This window comes from Perognathus longimembris, chromosome 21, assembly GCF_023159225.1.
Source record: "Perognathus longimembris pacificus isolate PPM17 chromosome 21, ASM2315922v1, whole genome shotgun sequence".
NCBI lineage: Eukaryota > Metazoa > Chordata > Mammalia > Rodentia > Heteromyidae > Perognathus > Perognathus longimembris.
Genome location: NC_063181.1, coordinates 23,197,384 through 23,223,411, shown reverse-complemented (window position 1 = coordinate 23,223,411; position 26,028 = coordinate 23,197,384). Strand labels below are relative to the sequence as shown.

At 39.8% G+C, this 26,028-nt stretch overlaps 1 protein-coding gene across 4 annotated transcripts in view; it reads right to left on the bottom strand.

Annotated features, from left to right (window-relative positions):
• Nucleotides 1-26,028, bottom strand: part of Tenm3 (teneurin transmembrane protein 3) — a 585,882-nt gene that overhangs the window by 16,145 nt on the left and 543,709 nt on the right. For all 4 annotated transcript variants that reach the window (XM_048330896.1, XM_048330895.1, XM_048330894.1 and 1 more), the window contains 5 exons: nt 25,098-25,330; nt 23,851-24,005; nt 22,214-23,088; nt 7,976-8,151; nt 6,397-6,632 (listed from right to left, as the gene is read on the bottom strand). In XM_048330896.1, coding sequence (XP_048186853.1) covers nt 6,397-6,632; nt 7,976-8,151; nt 22,214-23,088; nt 23,851-24,005; nt 25,098-25,330 — 1,675 coding nt within the window. The remainder of the gene's footprint in view (nt 1-6,396; nt 6,633-7,975; nt 8,152-22,213; nt 23,089-23,850; nt 24,006-25,097; nt 25,331-26,028) is intronic.

Sequence of the window (26,028 nt, the reverse complement as noted above, 5' to 3'; positions counted from 1 at the left end):
TTGTTTGAACTCAGGGACTTGAGTTTGCTAGGTTGGCACTTGGTCACTTGATCCACACTGCCAGCCCTGCTTGCTTGCTTGCTCGCTCGCTCCCTCATTCCCCCTCTTGCCAGTCCTGCGGCTTGGACCCAGGGCCTGAGCACTGTCTCTGAACTTCTTTTGCTCAAGGCTAGCACTCTGCCACTTGAGCCACAGCACCACTTCTGGCTTTTTCTGTTTATGTGGTGCTGAGGAATCAAACTCAGGGCTTCATGCATGCTAGGCAAGCACTCTACCTTTAAGTCACATTCCCAGCACCCAGGCCTGCTTTTGACTGGTTATTTAGTGAATTTTTCTGCCTGGGTTAGCCTCAGACCTTAATCCTCTGGATCTCACCTCTGAGTAGTAACCATTACTGAGCCACTGGTGCCTGGCTGCTGTTTTGAGACAGGGTCTGGCTTTGTTGCTTAAACTCAGGGATTCTTCTGCCTAAATCTCTTAAGTAGCTGGGATTAAAGGTGTATACCACCATGCCCAGCAAGGTTTAAACTATTCTTTCAGTTTCAAAATATCAGCCACTGTTCTTTATTTAGTACATATGACTTGAGAAGATAGTAACTTCTCCCCTGATTTCTTTTGTCCCTCTTAAACATGTTCAGACTTCCTTCTTTGGACAAATAAGATGTAGCTATAAGGAGGTAAGATAATTCTAGGTCACCCTAAACCTTTAGAAATCATGGCAATGTTTCATCTATTTTTAAAATTAAAAGTAATTCTTTTGTGCTGGTTTTAGGGCTTGAACTCAGGGCCTGGGAGCTGTGCCTGAGCCTTTATGCTCTACCATTGGGACCACAACTCCACTTCTGGCCTTTTGGTGGTCAACTGGAGACAAGAGTCTCATGGATTTTTCTGCCTGTGTTGGCTTCCCTCTGTGATCCTCAGATCTCATCTTCCTGAGTAGCTAGGAGTATAGGTATGACCCATTAGGGCTGGGCTAGCTTTTGTGTATTTTACACCCATGCCTCTGTGAGGCTTTTGATAAATATTTGAATTATGAACATATCAAGGGCTGGAGGTATGGCTCAGGTGGTAGAGCACCAGCCAGTGAGTGAAAGCATTATATAGGGAGTTCAAGGCATGCTCTCAGAAAAAAAAAAATCAAGCTGTGATAGGTGTGGTGATTCACACCTGTAATCCTGAACTGCTTGAAAGGCAAAGGTAGGAAGATTATGGCCTGAGGCTGGGTAGGTCAAAAACATGCGCAATCTTAAAAAGCACTAAAAATAAAACAAAACAAAAAAGCCAAAGTTTGTGTATGTGTGGCTCAAGTAGTCAAATACTTGCCTAGAAGGCACAAAATCTGAGTTCAAGTCTCAGTACTGTGTGCATGTGCGCGCGTGCGCGCACACACACACACACACACATACACAATCATGGCTGTATCTCTAGATATCTAAAAATGAACCCAAATGCTGTTTATGGATTCCTCTGTAAAGATCTCCATGTTCAATAATTATGTAATTAATCACAGCATTCCTTTGCTGTGAAGGGAATGTGGTAATTTTCTTTCTGGTTTGAAGATTAAAGTCATACTGACCTTAAACATTTTGCCCTAGGAGGTGCCAGCATCATCATCAGGTTTTATCCATTCATCTGAAATGTCATGGTGGGGAGTGAAGAAGAACTGGCTTATTCCCCGGCACCCTTGGTAACAAGAGCCCCTTGTGTCTCTGTTGGATGCTCATCTTGCTACAGATTGTTCTGTGTCTTCGCATTTGTCGTGTGCTAACTACATGTGATCCCACTCGAGGCCGGGCCACTCAGTTAAAATATCACCCAAATGGGATGGGCCAAGGAAGACTTAAATATGCTCACATTTATATATATATATATATATATATATATATATATATATATATATATATGTCTCCAAACACACTTGGCTGTCAAACTGTGAGAATTTCTTTTTAAAATAATTCACTTTTTCCTTGAAGCATCTGATTCTGGTCAAGTATAGGAAGACATTTTATAATTAGAATGACATAACTTTTTGTCTGTTTTCTTTTTTTCCAGACCTGGGGCTTGAATTCAGGGCTGGGTGCTGCCCCTGAGCTTCTTTTGCTCAAGGCTAGTGCTCTACCACTTGAGCCATAGTGCCATCTCTAGCTTTTTCTGTGTAGTTTGTCGGAGATAAGAGTCTCACTGCTTCTTGCCTGGCTTTGAACCTTGATCCTCAGATCTTAGTCTTTTGAGTAGTATAGGCATGAGCCACTGGTGCCCAGCTCAGCTGTTTCTTTTTGATAGCTGCTTAAGTTTGGCACTGATAAAAATGAGTAACATTTACCAATTATTGTAAGACAAAGACAGTAACTACTATCTATCATCTTTCTATGTGAATGGCAGTACTGGGGCTTGAACTCAGGGCCTTTTCCCTCATATCTGGCACTCTATTGTTTCTACTTCCCGTTTTTGTTGTTTAATTGTGGATAAGGATCTTGTTGGTTTGTCTACTCTGGCTAGTTTTAAATCACATCCTGAAACCTTAGCCTCTTGACTAGCTGGGGTTATGTGTACAAGCATGAGTCACTGGCCACTGACTTTATATACTTTTAGTCTTAGCTAGCAAGTATAGAGCAAGTAAGAATAATCTTTATCTTTCTATGCTTTTATGCATCTTTATCAAGATTCGGTGTGTCTGTTATTTCTCTTTTACTTCCATTTTATTATAGAAAATGTTTTCCAGCGGGGATAGTTTCTTATAAAATCTATGTATTTGTATATCTACCATCTATTTCCTATCACATTCTCTCATCTCTCATCTCTCTCTCTCTCCCTCCTATCTATCTATCTATCTATCTATCTATCTATCTATCTATCTATCTATCTATCTATCTATCTACCTATCTTTCTATTAAACCTAGCATTAGCTTTGTCTGTGGTATACAAACAGCTACAAGGCTGTGCTATTCATGTAGCCCCTCTGAGGAAACTCTAGAAGCCATGAAACAAAATCATGTTCTAAGGCTGGTTTTCCTCATTCTTTCATTCACTGAATAAATATTTGAGTGTCCACCAAGTATAAGGTACATAGCCAAATTTAGGTCAAAACCTTGAAAATGAAAAACACTTTCTTCTAGGCAATCCTGACAGGTGAGAGAAGAGACATGCTTGTCTCGGGAAGGGGTGGAAAGCAAATGGCTGTTGGGGAGGATTCAGGTCACATGTGGTTCTGGGTCTTGCTGCCTTCTTGTCCCAGTTTTGGCAGACTCCAGGTTTCGGGCCTCAAACCAGCCTTTCATATCATCACTTTCTTCCCTAGAATTCCTGTCTTGGAATCCACAGTGGAATGAAATTAGCAGTCAGCACTGGCAATCCAATCTTATCTTGAAAGTCAGAAATCCTCCCTTGTGAACTTGGCATTGTCTCTGCGAGAGCAATCAAAGATATCAGCTGGAGCTCTCCTTTCAGTGTGACTGAGCACACCGCTGTAAACAGTGTATTTTCTGAAATGTCTTGCTGAGGCATTGTGGTTTTGCTGTTTAGAAAGACAGTAACACCCAGGCCTATGTGCACTGTTGCCTTCTTCCTTTCAGAGAGGTGGCATCCCCCTTTAGAAGCAGGCAAAGAATCAGAGCCCTCAGCCGGAATTTTCTCTCTTTTCTCCATAATTTCTTTTATGCCAGTTATTTGAAAAGCAATGTTACAAAGGGTAGGAAAAAAATATTCTGAGGTACAACTTGTTTCGAAGGCAGCGGGTGATTTATCATCTGGTTGGCTGTGGACAAAGGGTTTTCCTCTCTTCCTTCTTTCCACTGACATTTTCCTTCCCAGAAAGCTAAATAGCTCTTTCCTTCTATGTCGGTGGAAATGACCAATGTTTGCATGCATGGTTAAGGGTCTCCTGATTAGGGTGAAGGAATAGATTGCCATGCTCTTGACTTTCAAAGCACTTTCACATTGTCTCATTGGATTCATGTAGCAACTGTGTGAAGAGAGGCTGTATAAGGGAGATTTTATTTATCTGTATTGTAGCCATCTATATTATAGCTAGTTGTGATCTTATGTAGCTACTAGATAGCGTATCTAATAATAGAAGTATCATAATACATGTAAAAAAGATTCAGACACATTATGATCTTTACATAAGATTTACTCTTAGCAAAAGAAGAGCTTGCTTAACCATGAGGCTCCTACATTTTAGGAATCTAGGTAAGTGCGGTGTTGTCTTTAATGTCTTTAGAGAAGAAAAGCACATCTCTGAGCAGCACTTCTGTGTCTTTGTGTGTGTGTGTGTGTGTGTGTGTGTGTGTGTGTGTGTTTCTGTGTGCTTGTACTAGGGCTTGAACTCAAGGCCTAGAGTCTGTCCCTTAACTTTTTTGCTCAAGGTTGGTGTTCTACTACTTAAGTCACACCTCTACTTCTACTTTTTTGGTGGATAGTCAGATATAAGAGTCTCATGGATTTTTCTGCTTGGGCTGACTTTGAACCAGGATCCTCAGATCTCAGCCTCCTCAGTAGCATGGGCCTTTGACATCTGGCTTCGTGTCTTTTCTGAGTTCCTACATCTGAGAATGGATGTTGTTCTCTCTCTCTCTCTCTCTCTCTCTCTCTCTCTCTCTCTCTCTCTCTCTCTCTGTGTCCCTGTTAGGGAAAGATGACTGTGATAAAAACTGTGTACTAGAGTTCACTTCGCAATGGCCAAAGAAGCAGGTACCCAGGGAAGAAGCAGTAGTGGTTGCAGCAGTCCAGGATGCAGGTGAAGGGAAAAAGAGGAGCTAGAGTTGACTTGGCAACAGACCACCACCCTATGAAAGTGATGAGACAGAGGCAGGAGACTGTTTCCTGCCCATCACATTACTATTTACCTTATTCTTTTATTCTTGCCAGTCCTGGAGCTTGGACTCAGGGCCTGAGCACTGTCCCTGGCTTCTTTTTGCTCAAGACTAACACTCTGCCACTTGAGCCACAGCACCACTTCTGGCTGTTTTCTATATATATGGTGCTGGGGAATTGAACCCAGGGCTTCATGTATACCAGGCAAGCACTCTTGCCACTAGGCCATATTCTCAGACCTGTCTACCTTATTCTTGTTCTCCCTTCTAGACTGTGCTTCCTTCTCAGGCTTTTCCCTGACACACCTCCCTCCAGCCTGCCAGAATGGACTCAGGGAAAACTGGAGTCAGAGCCTCCAGGCTCCCACAGGCTGGAGTAGGGGTGAGGTGGGAGGTCATAGCATAGGGGCCAGAGATGGTATATCAGGTTCCAGATATGGTATATTAGAGTCCCACACCTGGAATCTGAACAGAACCTGCAAGTTGGAATAGTATGTATTTGCTCCACTGGTTCTTTTCTATTTCTTGGAAATAGCTGGAAACATCATTTAGTTGATGTTTCTTATTCTACAGGATTGGCAAGGTAAATAATGCTAGTCTATCAGGATAATAATTTAGCTATTTGAGTATAGGCGAAAAGGATGTTAATGGTAAACTCCCTGTTTTGTTCTCATTCCTTGATGCTAGTTTTTTAGTGGCAAAGGAAGTAATGTGAGAAAGAATTATGTACATTTATTTGATAAACTAAAATTTGTTGCTAATATCAAGAATGAATCAGGTTTGGTTTGTTGTAGCTGAAGGTGATTTCTTGCAACCTAGGTCTCAGTATTTAATCTATGTTGTCTTTACCAAATAGCCACCATAAATCAAAGTTTGCCTTCTAGATATATTTGGCTGGTAAAAGCAATAAATACACACACACCTAACAAGTAAATGCAAAGAACATTTTGCAAAGCTAAATTACACTAGTGTAATGATAAATATCACATTTCACATAACATATAATGCAAGCTGAGGTTTTCTGTTAAAAGCAAAGTGGCAGCTGTTAGGTTCTAAGGTTGGTATTCAGAAGATAGGTGTCCAAATCATCATGTAAGAATATTGAGCATGCAAAGAAAGACTTCACTTTTCAATAGTCAGCCTGTCTCTTCCAATTCACATATTTATAACTGGGAAAATGTTCAATGTTTAAACCAATTCTTACTTATCCCCTTCTGTACATTAAGAATCTATCGCTCCTAACACAACAGTTGAAGAAAGAGCCTAACATTATTAAGATAACATTAGTAAAACAAGCACCAATTGACATCCAGGCACTGGCTATTTATGACTGTGATACATGCAATTTCCAAATTTCTCAGTGGAGACTTTTATTTTTAATCATTTAAATGCTTTACATTGTATAATGTTAATAGCTACATGGCTAATATAACTCATGCTTCTAAGCCAGCAGTTACCTTGAGTGTGGGCTCAGTGTAGAGGGACAGAAGGGGGTGATGGGAAACAAGTCCTGCCCTGGTATGTAGGCTATAAACACAACTCAAAAGGTCGTGCAGTCTCCTCTTGCTCTCCAATGACTACTTACCCTAAGTTTTCGGCCAAAGACATTGACTTTCCCTTGGGCTTGCTCTTTTCGGAATCTCCATTCCACCAAATTCTGACCATTCTCACCAGGAAGAGTCATGTTTCTTTTGGCCACTGTGGGATTTGCTGTGCCAGCCAGAACGTGGGGCTCTGTTTGGTAATGTGAATCCAGGCCACTGGCATAAATAATTCTAAGAGAGCCATCATAACCAATCTGGTAGCTGTTTCTTAACTGATCTGAAAAACAAATGAGAAGCAGAAAACATGAATGCTTTGATAAGGATTAGGCACTTGGCCGATTGTGCCAAGGAGCAGTAATATGACTTCCCAAAGCCTTGATGGAACCCCATGTATAAAACAAATAAGGAGCACGGAATGGTGTCCTTTTAGAGAGTGAGAAAGCAGCTTTGGTTTCTGCCATTTCCTACTTGTCACAGGTTCAGCTGTAAGGGCAAACTTTCTGGGAACTTAAAAGTTCTTATCTATTTTAATAGATTCTCATTTTCTAATTTGCCTGATGAAATGAGAGCCCAGCCTCTGTGGGATGGGCTGTAAATAGCTTGTGAAGAGCTAAACATGTGTTCTTTCAGGAGGCTGAGTCCTCCCCCCCCCCCCCATCCCTTTCTCTTTCCTCAAAGACTCTTTCTTTAGGGGAAGAAATACATTCAAGCAATACCACTTTTAGCTGACTGTAGAGACTACCAGATGGAAAAGGGTTTAAAAAAAAGAATCAAAGTTTCACGCACATATAGTAATTACTCTGAGTTGTGATCTCCCAATTGCCAATGTCATCATGAACAACCGTTTTTTCCAAGATTAGTTTCTGGAAGAAGGTCTTACCCCAGAGAGATTTGGATATACAGCATGGAAAAAAAAGGTTTAACTGCTATCTAAATGAGTATTTGCAATTGGGGCTAAACGTTTTATCATATGTAGCTTCCAATACCATCTTGCAATGGACTTATAAGGCACGGTATTAAGATGATAGAGATAAGTTCTGAAAAACTGTGTTCAATGACTCAAAGCAGGTCGATGATATGCAAATAGTTACAATTAGTATTTTTGTTGTTAAATAGGAATGTAAAAATATATTCACTTCCAATTAATATATTATTTGGTGTATTGAGTTTAATATGAATATATAATTTCATAAAGATTACTCAGAGCAAATAAGGATTACTCAGAGGAGTTTAACTGTTCTATTAATGTCTCTAAGAAGCTTACATTTTTGCCTTGCCTTTTTTGCTTCATCTTTGGATATGAGGGGGGCAAAGTTTCCATTTGGGTGCTAGTGATAATATATGTATATTCAACCTGAAACTGGGTGCCAGTGGCTCAAGCCTGTAATTCTAGCTACTCAGGAGGCTGAGATCTGAGGATTGTGGTTCAAAGCCAGCCCAGGTAGGAAAGTCCTAGGGGCTCTCATCTCCAATTAACCACTTGAAAACCGGAAGTGGTGCTGTGGCTCAAAATGGTAGAGCACCAGCCTTGAACAGAAGAGCTCAATGGTAGCCCTCAGATCCTGAGTTCAAGCCTCATGACTGACAAAAAAAATTATCAACTTGAGATTATGCTTTTACCTTGAACCATGGTGTAGAAAGAATCAATGGAGGACAGATTTGAAGTGATGCTGACGTCTTCTTCCCTGCTGGATGATTCAATGTCCACTGTGATTGCCTTGTCCATGTCCCCGTGCAGGTTTGTGACTACCCCAGTTGGGAAGGTGACATTTGTCAGACGACCTTCACTGTCATAGCTAAATAAAACAGGCATGGATGGAGTGTTAAATAGGGAACTCTGAGTTCTTCTCTCTCACAAATAAAAGACACAGCAGAATTAGCCGCACAAATTTGGAGGAATATTTGTCTTTGTGCACGAGGTATGCAGTGAGGACTTCAAACATGCTTTGAAGTAATCAAAAGCCTGTTTAACATAGAAAAACCTCACCGGTGAGAGCAAGAGTAAACAGAGTAGCTCTCCATCTCAGCATATTATTCTTTGAAGTGTGACCAAAATCCTCCTGCACATCTAATTTGCTGTTTCAAAGGGAACATGTTTGCTGATATTACATTCCCTAGTATGGCTCCCATTTTCCCACAAAGTAGGTTTAATTCATTGTTGTATCACTTTTTAAAGTTTTATCAATGTATACACTCTACGACAGTGCAATGTGCATATATATAACTTTTTTCAAGTGGCATAAATATACATATTTATTTGCATATGTGAAATACCATTTTTGTATCTTGAGAGACATTTTTAACAAATGAATATAAGCATAACCAAATTATTCTTCCCTTCCCCCCCTTTTTTTCATTCATTACTGGGGATTGAACCCAGGGCCTTGTTCATGTTAGGGTCTACCTCTGAAATACACCCTTAACCCCTAAAAACTTTTCTCAATGACTGATGATTATAGTGGTAAACTGGGATTAAACAGTGGTGGTTATAACCTATTATGTTTATATAATTTTAGGAATGAGTGTTCACAAATGAAGATCTTTTATTTTACTGAATGAGCTGGAACATGTTCTGCCATTTAGTGATTATTTGATAATTAATTAATAAATGTATTTGATTAAATTTATTGTTTTTTCTTATCTAAATATGAGGAACTTTTCACTTACATGTGAAGAAATATTTTGAGAGCTGTCTTATGTTCATAAAAACTACACTATAAACACAACACTTGGTGAAAGTACTGAATTTTTGTGACTTCCCGTTTGTGGTAGCACTAGAGAAAATTCTAAAAATGATCACGTTCACAGAATGAAGAAAAATAAACATAAAATTCTTAATGAAATTCCAAGATTTCCCTGGGCAACCACGTTCTTAAGGTTGGATACTAAGGCAGCTTCAGCAATAAAAGATTCTCAGTATAATGGAGACATGTCCCATATTTAAGTTCTGCCTAGAAGCAGAACTTGTAGTGAATGGCTGTTATTAGAGGAAGATAAGAGTTACCCAGGAGGGCAGAGGTAGAATCATAATAAGGGGGAAATATGAAGCAATATGGGAGTAAAGAGTAAAAACAGCAGTACCTACATGACATTTGGGGTAAAAGAATAGGTATATTTTAGGGTATAAAGATATGTTCTAAAAAATATAGTTAACGATTAGAAGATTCTAGGTTATAATTGTAGAGAAAAGTCAGTGAGAATATTGTCATGGTTTTTGAGAATTAAAGAAGAAAGGAAGGAGGCAGGAAACAAGGGTTCAGTGCTAGTACTAAGCTGACTCACTAATTAATTAATTCATCCATTCATTCAGTGGCAGTATCCATGAGGTCAGGAATTTGATTGACAAAGTCGGACAATCTACCATGCTACTTATCTGGCGCAAGGGATTGGTTCTCAGGAAGAAGAAGTGAGAGATGGAAACAAGAGAGAAAGCAGATGCATCACTAACTGCAATCATTGTTTGGACTAATAAAAGGCAGAGCTATAGAAACAAAGCAGGTGTCTTTCCTCCTACCATCCCCGATGCCCTGAGCAGATTATGGCCTAAATGAAAGAAATACAACATTGTTTATTGCCATCATTGCATTTTTGGAAGAAATCATGGCTCTGAAAGAAACAAGCATGCATAGGTCTATTTATACAGCAAAGTAGAGTTACAGAGTTATGGTCAGAACTTTAAAGCATTGTTGCATCATGCCGTGCTTCTCACAGTGTCATATGGAGAATGTATTATTGGGTTTAAGAAATATTAGTAACCTTGCTAATTTGGGTGGGGGTGAGGCTGAGGCAGGAGGATCATGAGCTCGAGGCCAGCCTGAAGTACACAGTGACAACCCAAGAGCTGCAAATGAAGTTTAGTAATAGTGGCACAGTGCTTACTTAGCATGTGCCTAGCCCTGGGTTCTATCCCAGCACAAAACAAACAAAAAACACAAGACTGTTCTATGCTGCATTGTCCCCTGCTTTACAGATGGAAAAATAAAAATATGGTGTGGGCAGGTCACTTGATCAGGCTCTCAGTGCATTTCATGAACACATCATCATTGAAACTGCTGTGTACCTGACCCTAGGCCCATTAGCCCTTCTGTAAATCACAGTTCCTGATTTAAAGTTGAGAGCTTTGCTTTATATATATGATACTACCTGCCAGCAGCTTGCTGATTCATTCTTGCTGCTGCTACTGACCTGCCCTTTTGGTGGTTTATATTTTCTAGTCCCATTCAATCTCAAACAGAAACGTCACCTTTCTCCTGTAGAAAGCATTTTGCCAACCTTCGGCTTGGTGCTTTCATTGGTGTCTCACTTGTTCCATTTCCTGCTGGGCAGGCATTTTATATCACAGGATGCTGAGCACAGGGAGATATAGCCCAGGATGCTGAGCACTTGAACTATAACCTATTAGCCTTTGGTTCTTTGGGAAATAAAAAAATACAGGTAACTTCTAGAGGTAATATAGTTAGGAGGACATAGGGATAAACTGGATCTTTGTAGCTCAGCATAACAGTTTTTTAGGAATTTCTGAATTGATGTTTCCCAAAGCATGGCTGAGTCTAAGTAAAGGCATTAGCATGGTTGAAGAGTGTTCATGAGGACCAGGAAAGAGTTAGTGTTAGGGCACTCAGGGTTTCTTTCTGACCTGTCACCCAGTAGTGTCTAAACAACCTTTCCCTGCATTTACAGTATATGAGGGTATGGGGAATTTAAGAGACTAAAAAGTTGGGTTGGGGAGAGAAGCCATAAAAATGAAAACTGGACTCACAACAGATGCCCAGTGAGTGCTACAGATTGCTAAAGCAACCTGAATACATAAAGAGATTTATTTTTCTTCTGGTATTGGGGCTTGAAATCATGGCCTTGTCCTCTTGGTTTTTTTTCACTCAAAGCTGGCACTCTAAAACTTGAGCCATAGCTCCATTTCCCCCCGCCCCCCCCCGGTTAACTGGAGAGTCATATGGACTTTTCTGCCAGTGCTGGCTTAGAACTATGATCCTTAGCGCTCAGCCTCCTGGGTAACTAGGATTACAGGAGATACATTAGCACCATTCTCAAAGGCAAGAAAACAAGATGGGTAAGATGCATTAAAATGACCAAGAGATTCTGGAGAAGGCACTGGAGAAAACAAGTCATCAAAGATACCTTGAGTATCCAAGTACTTTAGGTACTTCTAGATATAGCTGGCTAACTCTTCTTTACCTCAACAGAAGGAGGCAATGATGCACTGGCAAAGAGGCTGACAGTCTTCTGGAATATTCTGACCCTAGGTCTAGAAACCTTACCATCCAGTCTCTATGCCGCTGGACACAATCTCTGCTTATGTACAACTTTGTGGCTCAATTTACTGCTTGTTGCTTAGCCTCAGTGAAGTAGTCTCATCCAGCCTTGGTATTAGAGAGGTAGCTTTCCTTTATTAGCTTTTTACATTTACAATACTCTTGGCTCTAGGGAATTTGAATAGAACATCAACTTCATGTTCTTCGTCCCCCTCATCTGGTCTTGCCCCAGAGCTCCAAATTCATCACACAGCACATTCTTTTCCGCCTCCATTGACCTCTCTTCACAAAGGACTCCGGCTGGCAAAGACCATCTCCCTCTGGCTCTTAGTGACCTTCTCCCCTTTCACTGATGGGATGCCCTCAGTTGATGGTTATCTGTTTGTCTTTAATTTCGATTGCATTTTTGTGCCTAGTTTGCTGTTTTAGCATTTGTAGAATACTTAAAAATCTTTAAGATTCCTAAGCGCAGGATTATTGACAAATGCCCCAGTCTTACCCTCTGTCATTCCCAGTTGAAGAAATTCTTACCTTGATAGGAAAACAACCTCCTCCCCCTCCCCCACCCCCTCCCCCTCCTCCTCCTCCTCCTTCCTCTTAAGTTTTCCTTCATACAGTTTACAAGATATTTATCTTCCCAATCCTACCACTGTTGTCTTCTTTGACAACTGCTATACCTGCCTCTCCTTATACTCACTGACGTCAAATTAATCTCCAAAACACCACAATTACAGCCCCTCTCAGCTTAAACAGCTTCGACACATCTCCAACTGAGAGAAAAATCGACCAACCTAGGCCCTTACCAACCCTTACTGGTATTGCAAATTTCTTCAAGTGGAAACAATTTGGAGTTCTCAGAAACTTCCCTTAAAACTTGACAACAGGATTTATAAGAAAAAGTCTACTGCTTCCTATAAGCCCATGTATGTTTTTAAAACTGTCTTCTGCTTTTTTTCTGAGAAAAATTGGTGTTATGGACAGCAGGACTTTAAACAGGAGACAAACTTACTTTTTCCCTCACTATTTCACACCTTTCCAGGACCACCTCAATAATCCATGATGAAACAGAATGGAACCACTAGCCCCATCAGAACAAAAAAATGAAACCTCAGTCATTCTTTGTCATTTTTTGTTGCAGGACATGTGCACAAACAGGAAGCTAGCTGTGGTGGGTTCATGCCTAGAATCCAGCACTTGGGAAGTGGAAGCAGGAAGATTTTAAATTCTAGGGTAGCCTGGATGACATACGCAGTGTGACCCTGAGTATGTAAAAATTCAACCAAAACAAAAAGACAAAGACAAAAGCAAAACCCAAACCAAACTAAAACAAGCCAAGCAAAAACCATAAAACAAGCAAAATGACACTGCACAACCTGATTTAAACTTCAGATGGTATGCTGATTTGCCATTCTAATAGCAATAATGTGATTAGTAATAGTCTAATGTCTTTGAATTCAGTAGCAAGGTTGCCAGTAAGAAAGAAATCCTCCAATATCTGGCTCTGGGATGAAAATGCAAAACGCTCCCATGATCACCACAAGCACGGCAATCAGCGCATGGGGCCAGCTGACTCTCAGCTGGCTGCTAGTAGCATAAATGACCAAAAATGACAGGGCACGTGCAAAACAAGGAAGGCCAAAGGAAGTGTTATTTTCCACAATTTTTGTCTTGATGAGAAAGGAGAAAGAACCAATTGAAATTCTCTGTGGCTGCTGTGATTTATTAAGAGGTCTCACTGATGGGGCAAATTCTGACCTTGTTTTGCTCCATGAAACCAGAAAAGGCCAAGGTCTGCGGTCAGCTTGCCATTCTCTCTTTCCCCCCAACACCCAGATAACAGGAGTTCAGAGGAGATAGACAAGGGCAGTACTTTTCTGCTTCCTTTCAGGTCCAGCCCTTTTGAGCACCAAGCACAGTGACAGAAATGATACATTTTTAAAAGTAACCTAACTGCCTCTTTCCTTCTATCCTTTTTAGTGAATCAGAGAATTGACCAAGTGAAAGTGAGCAGCTCTGAAATTCTCAGACCTTGAGACTAAGCCCTCCAAGTCCAGGCATTCCAGAACGACAGCTTTAGGGGTCAGAGGATTCATTAAGAGAGGACTGTATGTAACCATTTTTTAGAACCATTTTTAGAACCATTTTGACTGAGGAAAGACATACCTTACTTGTTTAAGGACCAGGTCATGAAACATACACTTATTAGATAGCTGCTGGCAAGAGGAAATCCTTTGTTCCCTAGAATCTGAACCCCCACCCCCCACCCCATGCCTCTCCATTTTTCTAGGTTTATCATCCTGTTCTAGAAGTCTCAGAGGACAAACTCATCTTGCCCTCCTCTCTGGTTCTCACATTCAGCAACCATACCGACACGGAAGGGTCCACAATGCAAGGGAAGAAGGGGGTGGGGAGACTTAAAGTGTGACTTGGAAAGGTTTTTAAAGAGCAGGCAGCCCTTGAGGAAGAAAACCTTGACTTAGTATTATAAATGATGATCAATAGTCAAGGTACTAAGTATCACAGGTCTCATTGTTTTGCCCAGGGCTGGATGCCAACTAAGGTCCTTCTACTTTTCCTTCTCATATAGGTTACAAGTGTAAGTCACTGGACTTAAACTTGGTGCCAGATATTTGCTTACTTTTTAATGATTATCTCTCTGTGTAGCCCAGGTTGGCCTTGAACTCGTGGGCCTCCTGCCTAGTCTGATTGGTGTGAATTACCACACCCCTCCGCAAGTAAGCATTTTTGGATCACGTGTGAATTTGTCTTCTGGGAACCTCAAGATCATCGTCACCTCTGACCTGGTCTGTTATATACAGACATGTTCATTTTGAGTATTTACTCCGCCTGCTTTGTAAAGGCTGAGGAAATGGCATGGAGTCATTTCTACTAAGTTTTATTCAACACCTTTTGAGACCCAGCCGTGATCTAGCTATCTGCCTCCCTTAGGTAATGCTTCTTGTCACATCCCAGTTCTTGGTCTGATTTAGATGGGCATCCTCCATATCTGCAGAGCACATTGAGGAACTATCTTAGCTTGTGCTCTTTCTATAATTCTTCACTAACTGCATCTCTAGTGGACTCTGAAAAGAGGAGGATATGTCTTTTAGCTCTGCATTTTCTGGCACCTGCCATGTAGTACATTCATATTGAATGCTTGAGTACATAAGTGAATAAAGGAACTCCAGGGAATTTAGTGAACACAGAGGAAATGCTTAACGCCCAAAGAGCACAGACAATAGGGCCACCTTATGAAATTGAAACAATTTTATAGTTTGCCTCAACAGTTTGCTTTTTGCAACACAGCACTTAAAAACCTTTCCTTTCTCCTTGAGGTGGCATCATGAACTCCTTTGGAAGAACTGCTTGGTAGGCCCGCTGTTGCCTGGACCAGAGTCCATTATAGGAACATCTTTTGTGTTAAGGTGAATAAGGTATTCAGCATCAATTACTCTCCAAAGGAACTCACTGGGCTTGGAGGCGTGGCTCAGGTGGTCCAGCCCTTAGCCAATAAGTGAAAGCATCAGGTACCCAGTTTGAGTCTAATCTCAGACAACAAAAAAGCCTTTCTTCGTTAAATTAATAAATTATACGCAAACTAATCTTTACTTGAATATGTACATATCAGATATGTAAGTGAAGACAAAGTGCTGGCTATAACATTTTTCACTAGCTCTAAATTATAGATAACCACTGTATAAATTCATTTTGGCTTTCATTTAGGTTTGAAAGGTTTAGGATTTTGGCTTCTGTAGGCTAATTTGGTACATTTTGATGCACTTAAATGTATTAGAGGACCATTTTGCCTGTGCACAGCACAACATTTTTGTAATCTTCTTTTTTACTATTGGAACTCTGGCTGATCTAGCTTTAAAAACATCTTCTGTGAATCAAGTAATTTTTTTCCCTACTCTGGCTGGGTGTGTGTTTGCTCTGATTCCAGTTTGAAATTTAGTGAGATCTTTCTTAAGCTGATGCTTGCTTGACACTCATAAATTAAATTATTAATTAGCTTATTTAACTTCTTGTTTTAAATAAACTAGTTTTGCCTTTGATTAAAAACTATTTCTTTTAAATTAAAAGGCCTAGAGATGCAAAAATCTTAATTTCTATCATGTTTACACTTTCCACACACACTTAAAGGGAACAAAAACTAATTTTAAGCAGAGCTATAATTTTTTTTTTTTGGCTTGAACTCAGGGCCTGGACACTGTTCCTGAGATTTTGTGCTCAAGGCCAGCACTCTACTTACAGCTTTTTTGGTAGCTATCTGGAGATAAGAGTCACACAGACTTTCCTGCCTAGGCTGACTTCAAACTATGATCCTCATATCTCAGCTTCCTGAGTTGCTCGGATTATAAACATGAGCCACCAATGCCTGGCTTAAAGTGATATTTCTTTTCTTTTTTTTTTTTTTTTTTTTTTTTTGCCAGTCCTGGGCCTTGGACTCAAGGGCTGAGCACTGTCCCTGGCTTCCTTTTGCTCAAGGCTAGCACTCTGTCACCTGAGCCACAGCGCCACTTCTGGTCATTTTCTGTATATGTGGTGCTGGGGAATCGAACCCAGGGCTTCATGTATACGAGGCGAGCACTCTTGCCACTAGGCCATATCCCCAGCCCCAAAGTGATATTTCTTTACATCAGTATTTCTCAGTGCTTAGGGTGTCAGAGTTTCACTTTCAGACTACACACTTACCAAACTTCAAATCTTAAAGTCTACAAAATCTGTTTCAATGCAAATCTATTCTTTTCCCTCCCTCCCTCCCTCCCTCCTTCCCTCCCTCCCTTCCTTTTCTTCTTTCCTTCCTTTTTCTATTTTTCTTTCTTTTTCTCTTCTTTCTTTCCTCTCTCCCTTTCTTCTTCTATCCATCTTTCCCCCTTCCTTTCTTCTTTGCTTCCCTTCCTCCTTCTTTCCTTAAAAAATTAGTCAATGAAACTAGGATAGCATTCTTGTGTTTCCTTTTTATCATTGAAGTTATTTTGAAATTATATGTGTAGCACCCTTTTTCAATAGGTTACCTTTCCTTAGTTTGGGCCTTAGTGTTGTTGCTTTAAAAATATATTTCCAGAAATAGCAGTGACTCATGGTTTCACGGCCTCATTATTTGGGTGCTCAGTGTTGGATGCCGGCTGTCTTTCAAAGGAGAGGTTATCCCTCCATTGCTGTCCGTGGAAGATGCCTCCCAGTTCCTCTAACATCAGAGGCTTACAGTGCTGCCTGTGTGAGGAGAACACTGCCCCGCCCAACCCAGCTGCCGTGCTCTTCAAGCATGATTTGCCATCCATAAGCCAGAGCACATCTTTTCTAATTTGGAGCAATTAGAACTGAGTTTTCCTACCTTCTCTGTGCTTTTGAATTTGACAGTGCCTTGGGGCAGCTACTATTTATACTGCCTCCCCCTCCTGCAGAGTTCCCCAGTCCCATACTAACCTAGGATATCAGAGCAGATGCGGGTAGGAGCCACGGGTCTGCCATGGGCACAGAGTTAAGTTCATTATAAAGAAATGGTTCAGAAGCTCATTCTAAAATTGTAAAGCTTGAACAAGGGACAATAAAGCACCCAAATGAGAAACTAGAGACCCATACATACCTGCATAAATGGAGGAAAGCTGAAACTCATTAATTTGCTTTGTGAATCTGAATACAGCGTATGCAACATCAGAGTCAGCCTTACAAATATACAGCTCCAAATAGTCAAAGTCCCAAGACAGAAAAACTGCCACACACTTGCGAGTGTACATGTACATATCAGCCAGAATTCATAGCTTTTGTTCAGCTGTCTTCTTAAACCAGACAGCAGAGCCTCTGGATATACTAAACACTTTGTATTTTACATGGGCAAGCGAGCAGAGAACTGTGAAATGCCATTTACTAGTAAATAATTTATTCGATTGCCTGATTCAATACACTGGATTTGCTTTTTGGTGTGCATTCAAGTGTAAGAGCTGTGGTTTCACTTTGGGTATGAACTTTTTAAATAATAAATTTTAAGCACGTGAGATCTTTTCAGTCTCTCTGGATTTACTTTAGCTTAGGAATTATAATGTGTGGCAATTGTTTTTAAGAAGTATGAAAAGCACCGTGGAACAGACCCCAGCACTGAGATATGTAATCAGGCTTATCACAGAATCCTAATGCAAGGGCACCCATTAGCTCAGTAGATCTTTACTTCTGTCCAGCAAGATAGCAGAAGAGGAGGTCAGAGACGACTCATAATAAGTAATTATTCAACTCATAGAGCATATTAGTTTAGCACAACTGGTATGATAGCTGAATTACAAATCATCCAATACTGCATTTTTCCTATTATGCTGTCCAGTAGCTTGTCTAAAAATATCAGCCACTTTTCTAATAAATTACAGTAGGGTAACAATTACATACTTATAATTATGTACATGGACATTGCTGCCAAGTCTAGTTTCTGAAATGAAGGCTCAATAAACTATTAATGTGCCCTGAGGAGTCACCTTACTATTTTCATGGGTGATGAGTAACTAGCCTCAGACTCATCCTCCTCCTGAATTACAGGTGTGTAACACCATACCCACTTGCATAGGAAATGTATTCTGTTTTTATTCCTTACAAACAAACTGCTATTAACATTGTCGTGTGTGTGTGTGTGTGTGTGTGTGTGTGTGTGTGCGTGCATGCCACTTTTGGGGCTTGAACTCAGGGCCTGGCACTGTCCCTGAGCTTTTGTGCTCAAGGCTAGCACTCTATCATTTGAGCCACAGCCCATTTCCAGCCTTTTGGTGGTTTGGAGATAAGAATCTCATACATTTTCCTGCCCAGGCTTTGAACTATGATCTTCATATGTCAGCCTCTTGGGAAGCTAGGATTTATAGGCTTGAGCCACTGGTGCCTGGATAAGTCTTTTAAAATGATTTGAATATCAGCATAATCTCTGAAGCCCTGGGTTTGATTCCTCAGCACCATATAAACAGAAAAAGCCAGAAGTGGCACTGTAGCTCAAGTGGTAGAATGCTAGCCTTGAGCACAAAAGCTCAGGGACAGCGCCAGGCTCTGAGTTCAAGCCCCAGGACTGGCAAAAAAGGAAAGTGTTAATTTTTTAAGCTTAAGTTATTTGTGAAGAATTATCTCAGAAATCAAGAGATCTTTTATACAGTATTCTTTCAATGGAGCATTGGCAATAGCCAATAAAACCTATAGGTTTTATCAACTTGTTCTCTATAAATAAATATTCACCTGTCTATACATTTGCTTTATTCCTACAATCTTTCATTAAAAGAAGAAAGCTTTTGAGAAAGATCTGTATGCACTGTGACATTTCAGGAACTGTGGGAGCCACGAAAACGAATACATTTACAAAATGCTTCCATATTTCATTTTGTATGCACACCAATACTGTGAAGTTTGTACTAGCTTAAAAACAATGGTTGCATTGCAAGCATGAGACACTGCACCTGGCAATGACAACAACAACAACAATGCAACCAAGCAAAAATGAGAACCAGGTATATTAGCTTCGACTCATTCTCTTTTAAATTTCCTCTGGTAGGAACTATGGCAACAGCGATTGTATCAGCAGGCCAATTGACTGATTCTAAGTCATCTATTTCTTATCTATGAAAGGTTTAATCTCAAAGCTTTCTGGGGGTACTAGGCTAGCTACAAAGCTGGCCATATCCAAATGGGAATTTGGACTGAAAAGTTTAATTTCTTTGTGCAAGCTTTTTATGCAGGAAGATGATTATAGACTGTGTTGTAGCTCATGGGACTGGCGTGGTGAAAGTCATAGAAAATAGGTGTTTTTCAATTGGGAATGGAGATTTTTTTTCCTTACATTCTCCTTGGGGTTTTGTTAAAACTCAAGCCATTGTCTAACTTGTCAAATACCTTCCTTGTGAACTTACCAAGGGCCCTTATGATAAGTCTAAATTAGAATGGAGTACTAAAAAAACATAGGAAAGGAGCTATTACAGAAAGGAAGGAATACACTGGGACGCTGCTAGCTCACCAGTAATACAAAGACAAAGCATGTCTGACAGGGACTCTGAGGTCCCACTGCCCACATGAGGTGTTCCTATCAGCCACCTGCACAGGTGGGGACACAGAGCCCACACTCCGTGGTCAAAGCTGTGATGAGTAGAGTCAGGGACTGAGACTGGCCATCTGTCAGTCTCAAACATGCACAGACAAAATGTGTTGCTCTAAGAGAACGAAGCAGAGGGCCTGCCCCACCAGGCAGACCCTTGGCTTTTCCTGCTCCCTCTTTTGAATATGCTTTAAAGTTGCTGACCCTTAGAAGAAGTGGCCCTTACACTTCCAAAGCCAAATTGTAAGAATGTGTAAGACAACAACGAGAAAGGATCATTTGTCATCCTGACAATTCAGAATTCCTTAGGTTAAATGCTCTGTTTTCACATACAATCTAGGGGAAACTTCTCAAAACACAGCTTTGTCAGAAACAGTATTTCTGTTACTTTCATTACAAAAGTTATTTTTAAACCACTGGTTTGTTAAACTCCTATATTCTTAAAATACTTACATTTGTACATACATGTATACATATGGCTGCTGAGGGTTTTGTTACAATATTTCAATCATGCTCTTTGAAATAGTTACTTTTTTCTGAGGTTTTTCTAGCTCTATGGTTTTAAATATGGTATAATGAGTTTGTATAGTGAAAATATGATTGTGAAGTGTTTCAACTAATTGAGATAGGTAGAAATATAGCTATATATTAACAGTTATATTTCTAGCTGTCTTGACTCTGCTTGAAAGGCTCAGAGGGTACTTTTAAAATAGAGACACATATCTTCTTAGTTAATTATCTTTTTTTTTAAAGGTAAAAAATTCAAATTTGCTTAAACTATCCACATCAACTCCACTGATGGAGTGTACTTCTTGCTCTTCATTTTCTCAGCTTGATTACTAAGTAAACTACTCTGCCTGCTGTAGGAAGTTCATGCATGTGTAAGTAACCCACACACTGAACTTCTGTGCAGTGTCAATTTCTGGAACAAATAAGGACATGTTTAAAAATGGCCCACAGAGCAGAGCTCATGTCCTAGACTATACTAACAACTTACTCCTCTATTTTTCCTGCCTGCTATGCTATCCATGCCACCATCATCTCCTGAGGATCTTATAATCAGAGCAGCTCCCCACCCAGGCTCATCTGAGGCGAGCACATTTTCTGTGTTCATTTCCCTCTCTTTGGCAACAGAGCCTACTATCACTTTGAAAGCAAGGCAAAGGCAAAGGAAGTGCTTTCCATTAACTTCCAATTTATTCCTTTCCTATTGCGATACTAAAATGAGCAAAAGGAATGTGAAGAACAGAATTTTAATGCAATTCAATTGAAAAGGTTTGTTCTCTGACAAAATCATGCTGCTGGGTAACAATGATTTTATTAAAAGGGAATCTGTCAAAAAAAAAAAAAAAAAAAGAAAGCAAAGCAATTCATGTTACCGGAGAGCTAAGCTTTCTGTGAAAGATCCAGAGGAGTTGTACAGAAATATTTGTATATTGAATCATTTTTGTATATTGAATCATTGTTTCCTACTGACTATTAGTATAATTTTAGAGGTGTGCTCCTAGAGAAAATATTGTTGCTTCAGCATATCATTGTGGAAAATAAAACACACTAAGGAACTCAATATTCATTCTATGGACCATTTTGCATTTGTCAACATGCCATCTCGATACAGCTAATTTCCCTTCTGGCTAGTGCAATGTTAGTCAAGTGAATAAGCAACAGAGAATGATTTTACACACATGCTCCCTGTGAAGTACACACTCCATAAACAATACAACGGCTAATTTCCACTTCACTCTTACTGACCTCACAAGTGTGACTGTTTAGGTAGTGTACTGTCTGGGCTACTATTGTTCTTAGTTAGCGAAAGACCCTGGCTATATAAGCCTCCTACTTTTGCATATGCTTTCAGTTGGCAGCCAGTGGTCCTGGTTTGCACTTAGTTGTATGGGTCTTTTAAGTGTGGTTTAGCTTCTCTGACAATTGATTATGAAAAATTTAAGTGCTCCCCTTGATAAGAATAGCATCTGTGGTATTACTGCCACTGGGAAAGTTCACAGTAAATGCTTTCAAGATTTTTCTTCAACAACACCTTGCTTTTTTAAGTGGAGGACAATTAAGCCCAAAGCGTTTATGCTTAAACCAAAGCTCTACTATTTTTTTGGTTATTGTTTTGAATAACTTGCTGCTAATATACTAGCTGTCTGAAGCAAAATGTTAACCCCTAAACAGGAAAAATTCATCATAAATGTAATAAAACATGTCTGGGTTGCTTCCACATCATTTTTTATATGTCATGTCATATTTTGGTTTAGAGTGATCCAAAACATATCGAAGTTGTAGGTTCTCAAGAACATAGTTCAGGGGTTGAAGATGTGTTTCAAGTGGTAGTAGTAGTATTACCTAGCAAGCATGAGGTCTTGACTTTAAAAATAGCCAAACAACAACAACAATAACAACAACCCAAAAGAACATGGTCCACTTTCAGCCCTTAGAATTATATTACCAGTATTCATTGATAATAGTAATACTATATCATTATATATTAGACGTTTTACAATCAGAGTGAAATTTTCATATACTTACTCAAAAAATGTTGTCCATCCAGTTTCATCACTTTTTGTGGCTAAAAGGCCACTGTTACCATGGTAAGTAAACAAGACCAACTCTAGTCCTTGTGCAGTCATGCTTTTCAAACACCCATTGGTTCCGATGGTCAACCATATCACTTGGTTATCTGGCGACACCACGCGCACGGGCATCCGATTTGGATCCCGTCGAATTCTAAGGGTATTGCCGTTGCTGTCAGTCACAGCTGTGATATCGTTGTCATTGCTGTAGCTAAAGTTGTATAGGTAGTCGCCAGTGACTAAACTGACAGTGTACTGGTGAGTACCATTGATGTCAAAGATATAGAGTTCTTGATCAGCTGGAGAGGCAACTTCATAAAAGTTCATCGAGTTAAGTAAAGGCTTATTTTTTGATACAGCCCGGATCCGAATATTGCCCAGATCGGCAATGTACAGTGTACCATCTGGAGATGCGGCTAGAGAGGATGGGGCATTCAGTTTGGCATCTTTGGCATAGCCATCTCCACTCTGATAACAGTCGCAGTTGGCATCATTTTTGCAGTCACACTCTGAAGGAATTCCAGCCACCAAGGAGATTTCTCCATCGGTGGTGACCTGCCTTATTCGGTTGATTTTCTTTTCATCTGTTTCGGTGATGTACAGGACCCCGCTGTAGGACACAGCAATGGCAGTGGCTGATTCCAGGGTGGTCTGCACTGCATGCTTCCCCACGGGATATTCCACTCCCGGAACCTGGCAGTGCATGGGTCGTCCAGCAGCAATGCGAACTTGACGGTTCTCAGTGATCTGTAAAACTACATTGTTATCCAGGACGTAAATGGAGTTATCCATAGGGTTAATGGCTAGGTCAGTGGGCCATTCCAGACGTACCTTAATAAGGAAAGAAATGGTCTGGTTAGTCAGTTACTGTACTGCAGTGTTAATTTGCCACAAGAGTAAATTAGACTATTCAGGGAAATTAGCTTCAATTTGATAAACTGCTTTAAAATTATTTTTTTCCTTACCCAGTAGCTATAGTAAAATAAACTTTTAAAAATTTTGAGTAGAGACAGATGTGGGAAATAACACTTTATTTTCAAAATGCAGTGTGTGGAAAGATTTGCTAGATATAGCCAAAATAGCAAGTGAACTTCTATGTAGTAAGTCAGCAGACCTTATTGAGAAACAAACATATACATTCCTAATGGCAGTAATAACTGCTAAATGACAGGGCTTTCTAGGTTATGAACACATTAGTATTCTATTGTGTTTCCAATCAGACCCACAGTAAACTTTCTAATTTTAAGTATAAGTCCCTTGGGGCTAATGACTGTGGGTTTTCTCTACCTCTCAGGGAGCCCAAGTAATCAAGAGATTAGGGATGTAAGATGCTCTGTTCTTTGTTGGACTACCTACTTGCTGTTACCTTCTTAGTATTTTATGACAAATGTTTTTCTTAATGATAATTGTTCTATATGTCACTGAATTCATCAAGTGCCGAATTACAGAAGTAACCCTGAAACAGAACAGATTTACTATAACCATTGCTACAAATGATATATGTGGTTTCACCTTGGGCCATCATAGCCCACTGACATAGCAAATCAATCACTTAGAAGGAAAACAACCAATTTGGCTTCACTTGTTAACTACCTGGCTGATATGCATGCTAGTGTCACAAGTTAGAGGCCTGGCGGACGTCAGATCATTAGAGCCCAGGAGAGTTGATATAATTCCATTTGGATCAACTTTTCTGATCATGGTTCCGTCCACAAAGTAGATTAATCCATTCTTATCAATTGCCATCCCTTTGTGCAAGAGAAATAAATGTTACTAAAATTCCCAAAACAATGGAGTTTCATTAAATTCTCCAGCTCATCACTAAATTCAACATTTCACCCTAGTGACAATAGGGGTGGATAGGTAGCAGATAAAAATGTCAATCACACACAAAAAATTAAAAAAAACCCAAAGATATGTATTCACAATACAAATATATTTAAAATGCAATAAAGAACCCAAGTTTGTAAGAATCCCCAGTGAGTGTATGAATCATATGACTCATGAATTCATATGAATCATGGATCATATACAGGGTAGTGTTTGTATATTTTAAATAGAAAATTATAATGTCTGTAACAGTGGTGTGGCCTGTAACTTATAGAAAGAGGTTCAATTCAGTTAGAGTCAACTTCCAGTGATGATATTCTTCTAACAAAAGCAGATCTAAACCAAGGTTAGTGTTTTGTTGACCTTGTTACAATGAAATTGGCTGTTATGAATAATTCAGTATACCAAATACTTTTTTTTCCAGCCCTTGTTCATGCTAGCTAAAATGAAAAAAGAAATACAAAAGCCCAAACTAAAAGCCATTGTGAGGAATGGCATAATACCCCAGCAAAGAGTCAATCCTGTCTGGTAAAAGCCTTTATCACATAGCATCTTAACCCCTGTTACCTCCAAGAATTCCTTATGGCAAACACTTTTTCCCATGGCATAGAAACAAAGGTTTAACAGCTCCGAAGTGCGTGAGAGCTAATAGGGTTGCTTAGTGATGGTTTTAAAGAGGCCTGGGACTCATTCATGACAAAGAAATTCCAGGACAATGAAAGAATTTGAAGTTTAACAGGATGTGACCTGAATAATATAGAATAGTTGCTTCATTCTTTGAAAAGTTGAAAAAAGAAATGGCATGATGATTTAAAAAAATGGTCAAGAACTTAATATTTACTGGAAAATCAACTTGGAATTTTAGCAGTTTCACAAACAAGTAGATAAAAAATTGCCCTGTAGAACTTAGTTGAAGGTAAAATATTAGACTCAGCAATCAGGCACTAAGTGGATTTTCTGCCTTTGTTTTTGTTAATAAAAGAAAATCTCAAGTTGATAACTGTCAGTACCTTTGGGGCTCATGAGTGTAGCTTCTACAGCCTTCCCTCCATCCCCACACCTGGCTTCATCAAATGGAAGGCACTGTTCTCCTGTTCCAGCAACCACTTCGGCATTTTTAGTCAAGTCTTTTGCTCCGGTGAGTGACTTTGGGCGGTAAATTCTGCGGGTGTTAGTGTCAGAAACGTACAGATCTCCTGTGACTGGATCAGTTGCAAGATAATATCTATGCGCTGGGTTACTGCTGCAAGAAAGGATCACACATACATGTCACAAGAGAATTACTCCTACTACATAGAAGGGAATTAAAAGCAAAATAATATGAACCATAAGACACTGATTATGAATTGGAACATATTATCAAAGACGGGAAAACGAACCGTATACTTCATAATAATTTAAGAGAATGTCATCCTCGGTAGCAGTTCTCTGATATTATCATTTTCCTTCTTGGCCTGGTGCTGAGGATTCTACACTTTATTAAGACCTTATTCTCACAAATAATTGCCTCAAGAAGGCAATATGTCTTTAGAATAAAACAAAGACATTTCTAACTTTTTTTTTGGGGGGGGTCAAAGCTAGTACCTTATTATAATGTCTCTGAGTGATAGATATAAAGTCTATTCTAGGGGAGGAATAGCTCTAACAAATTCTCTACTGAAGTTGGGGTATGATAAAATACCAATTTCATTCATATCTCATTATAGGGTTCTTTTCCTTTTGCTGTAAAATCAAACAGGATTGTTTCCTGAAAAAATGTAGCATGGTGTGTACTTGATTGCCCTAGTATAATCTAGAAAAGAAATTTGATGCAGCTACAATGCCCAGAGCTATGACGCTAGTTACTCAAATGAGATCATCAGACATAGAAGGCAGTCATCATAGAATGCGATATCAACTAGTTTTATTTTTAAGCCTGGGAACCTGAACATTTTTGCATAG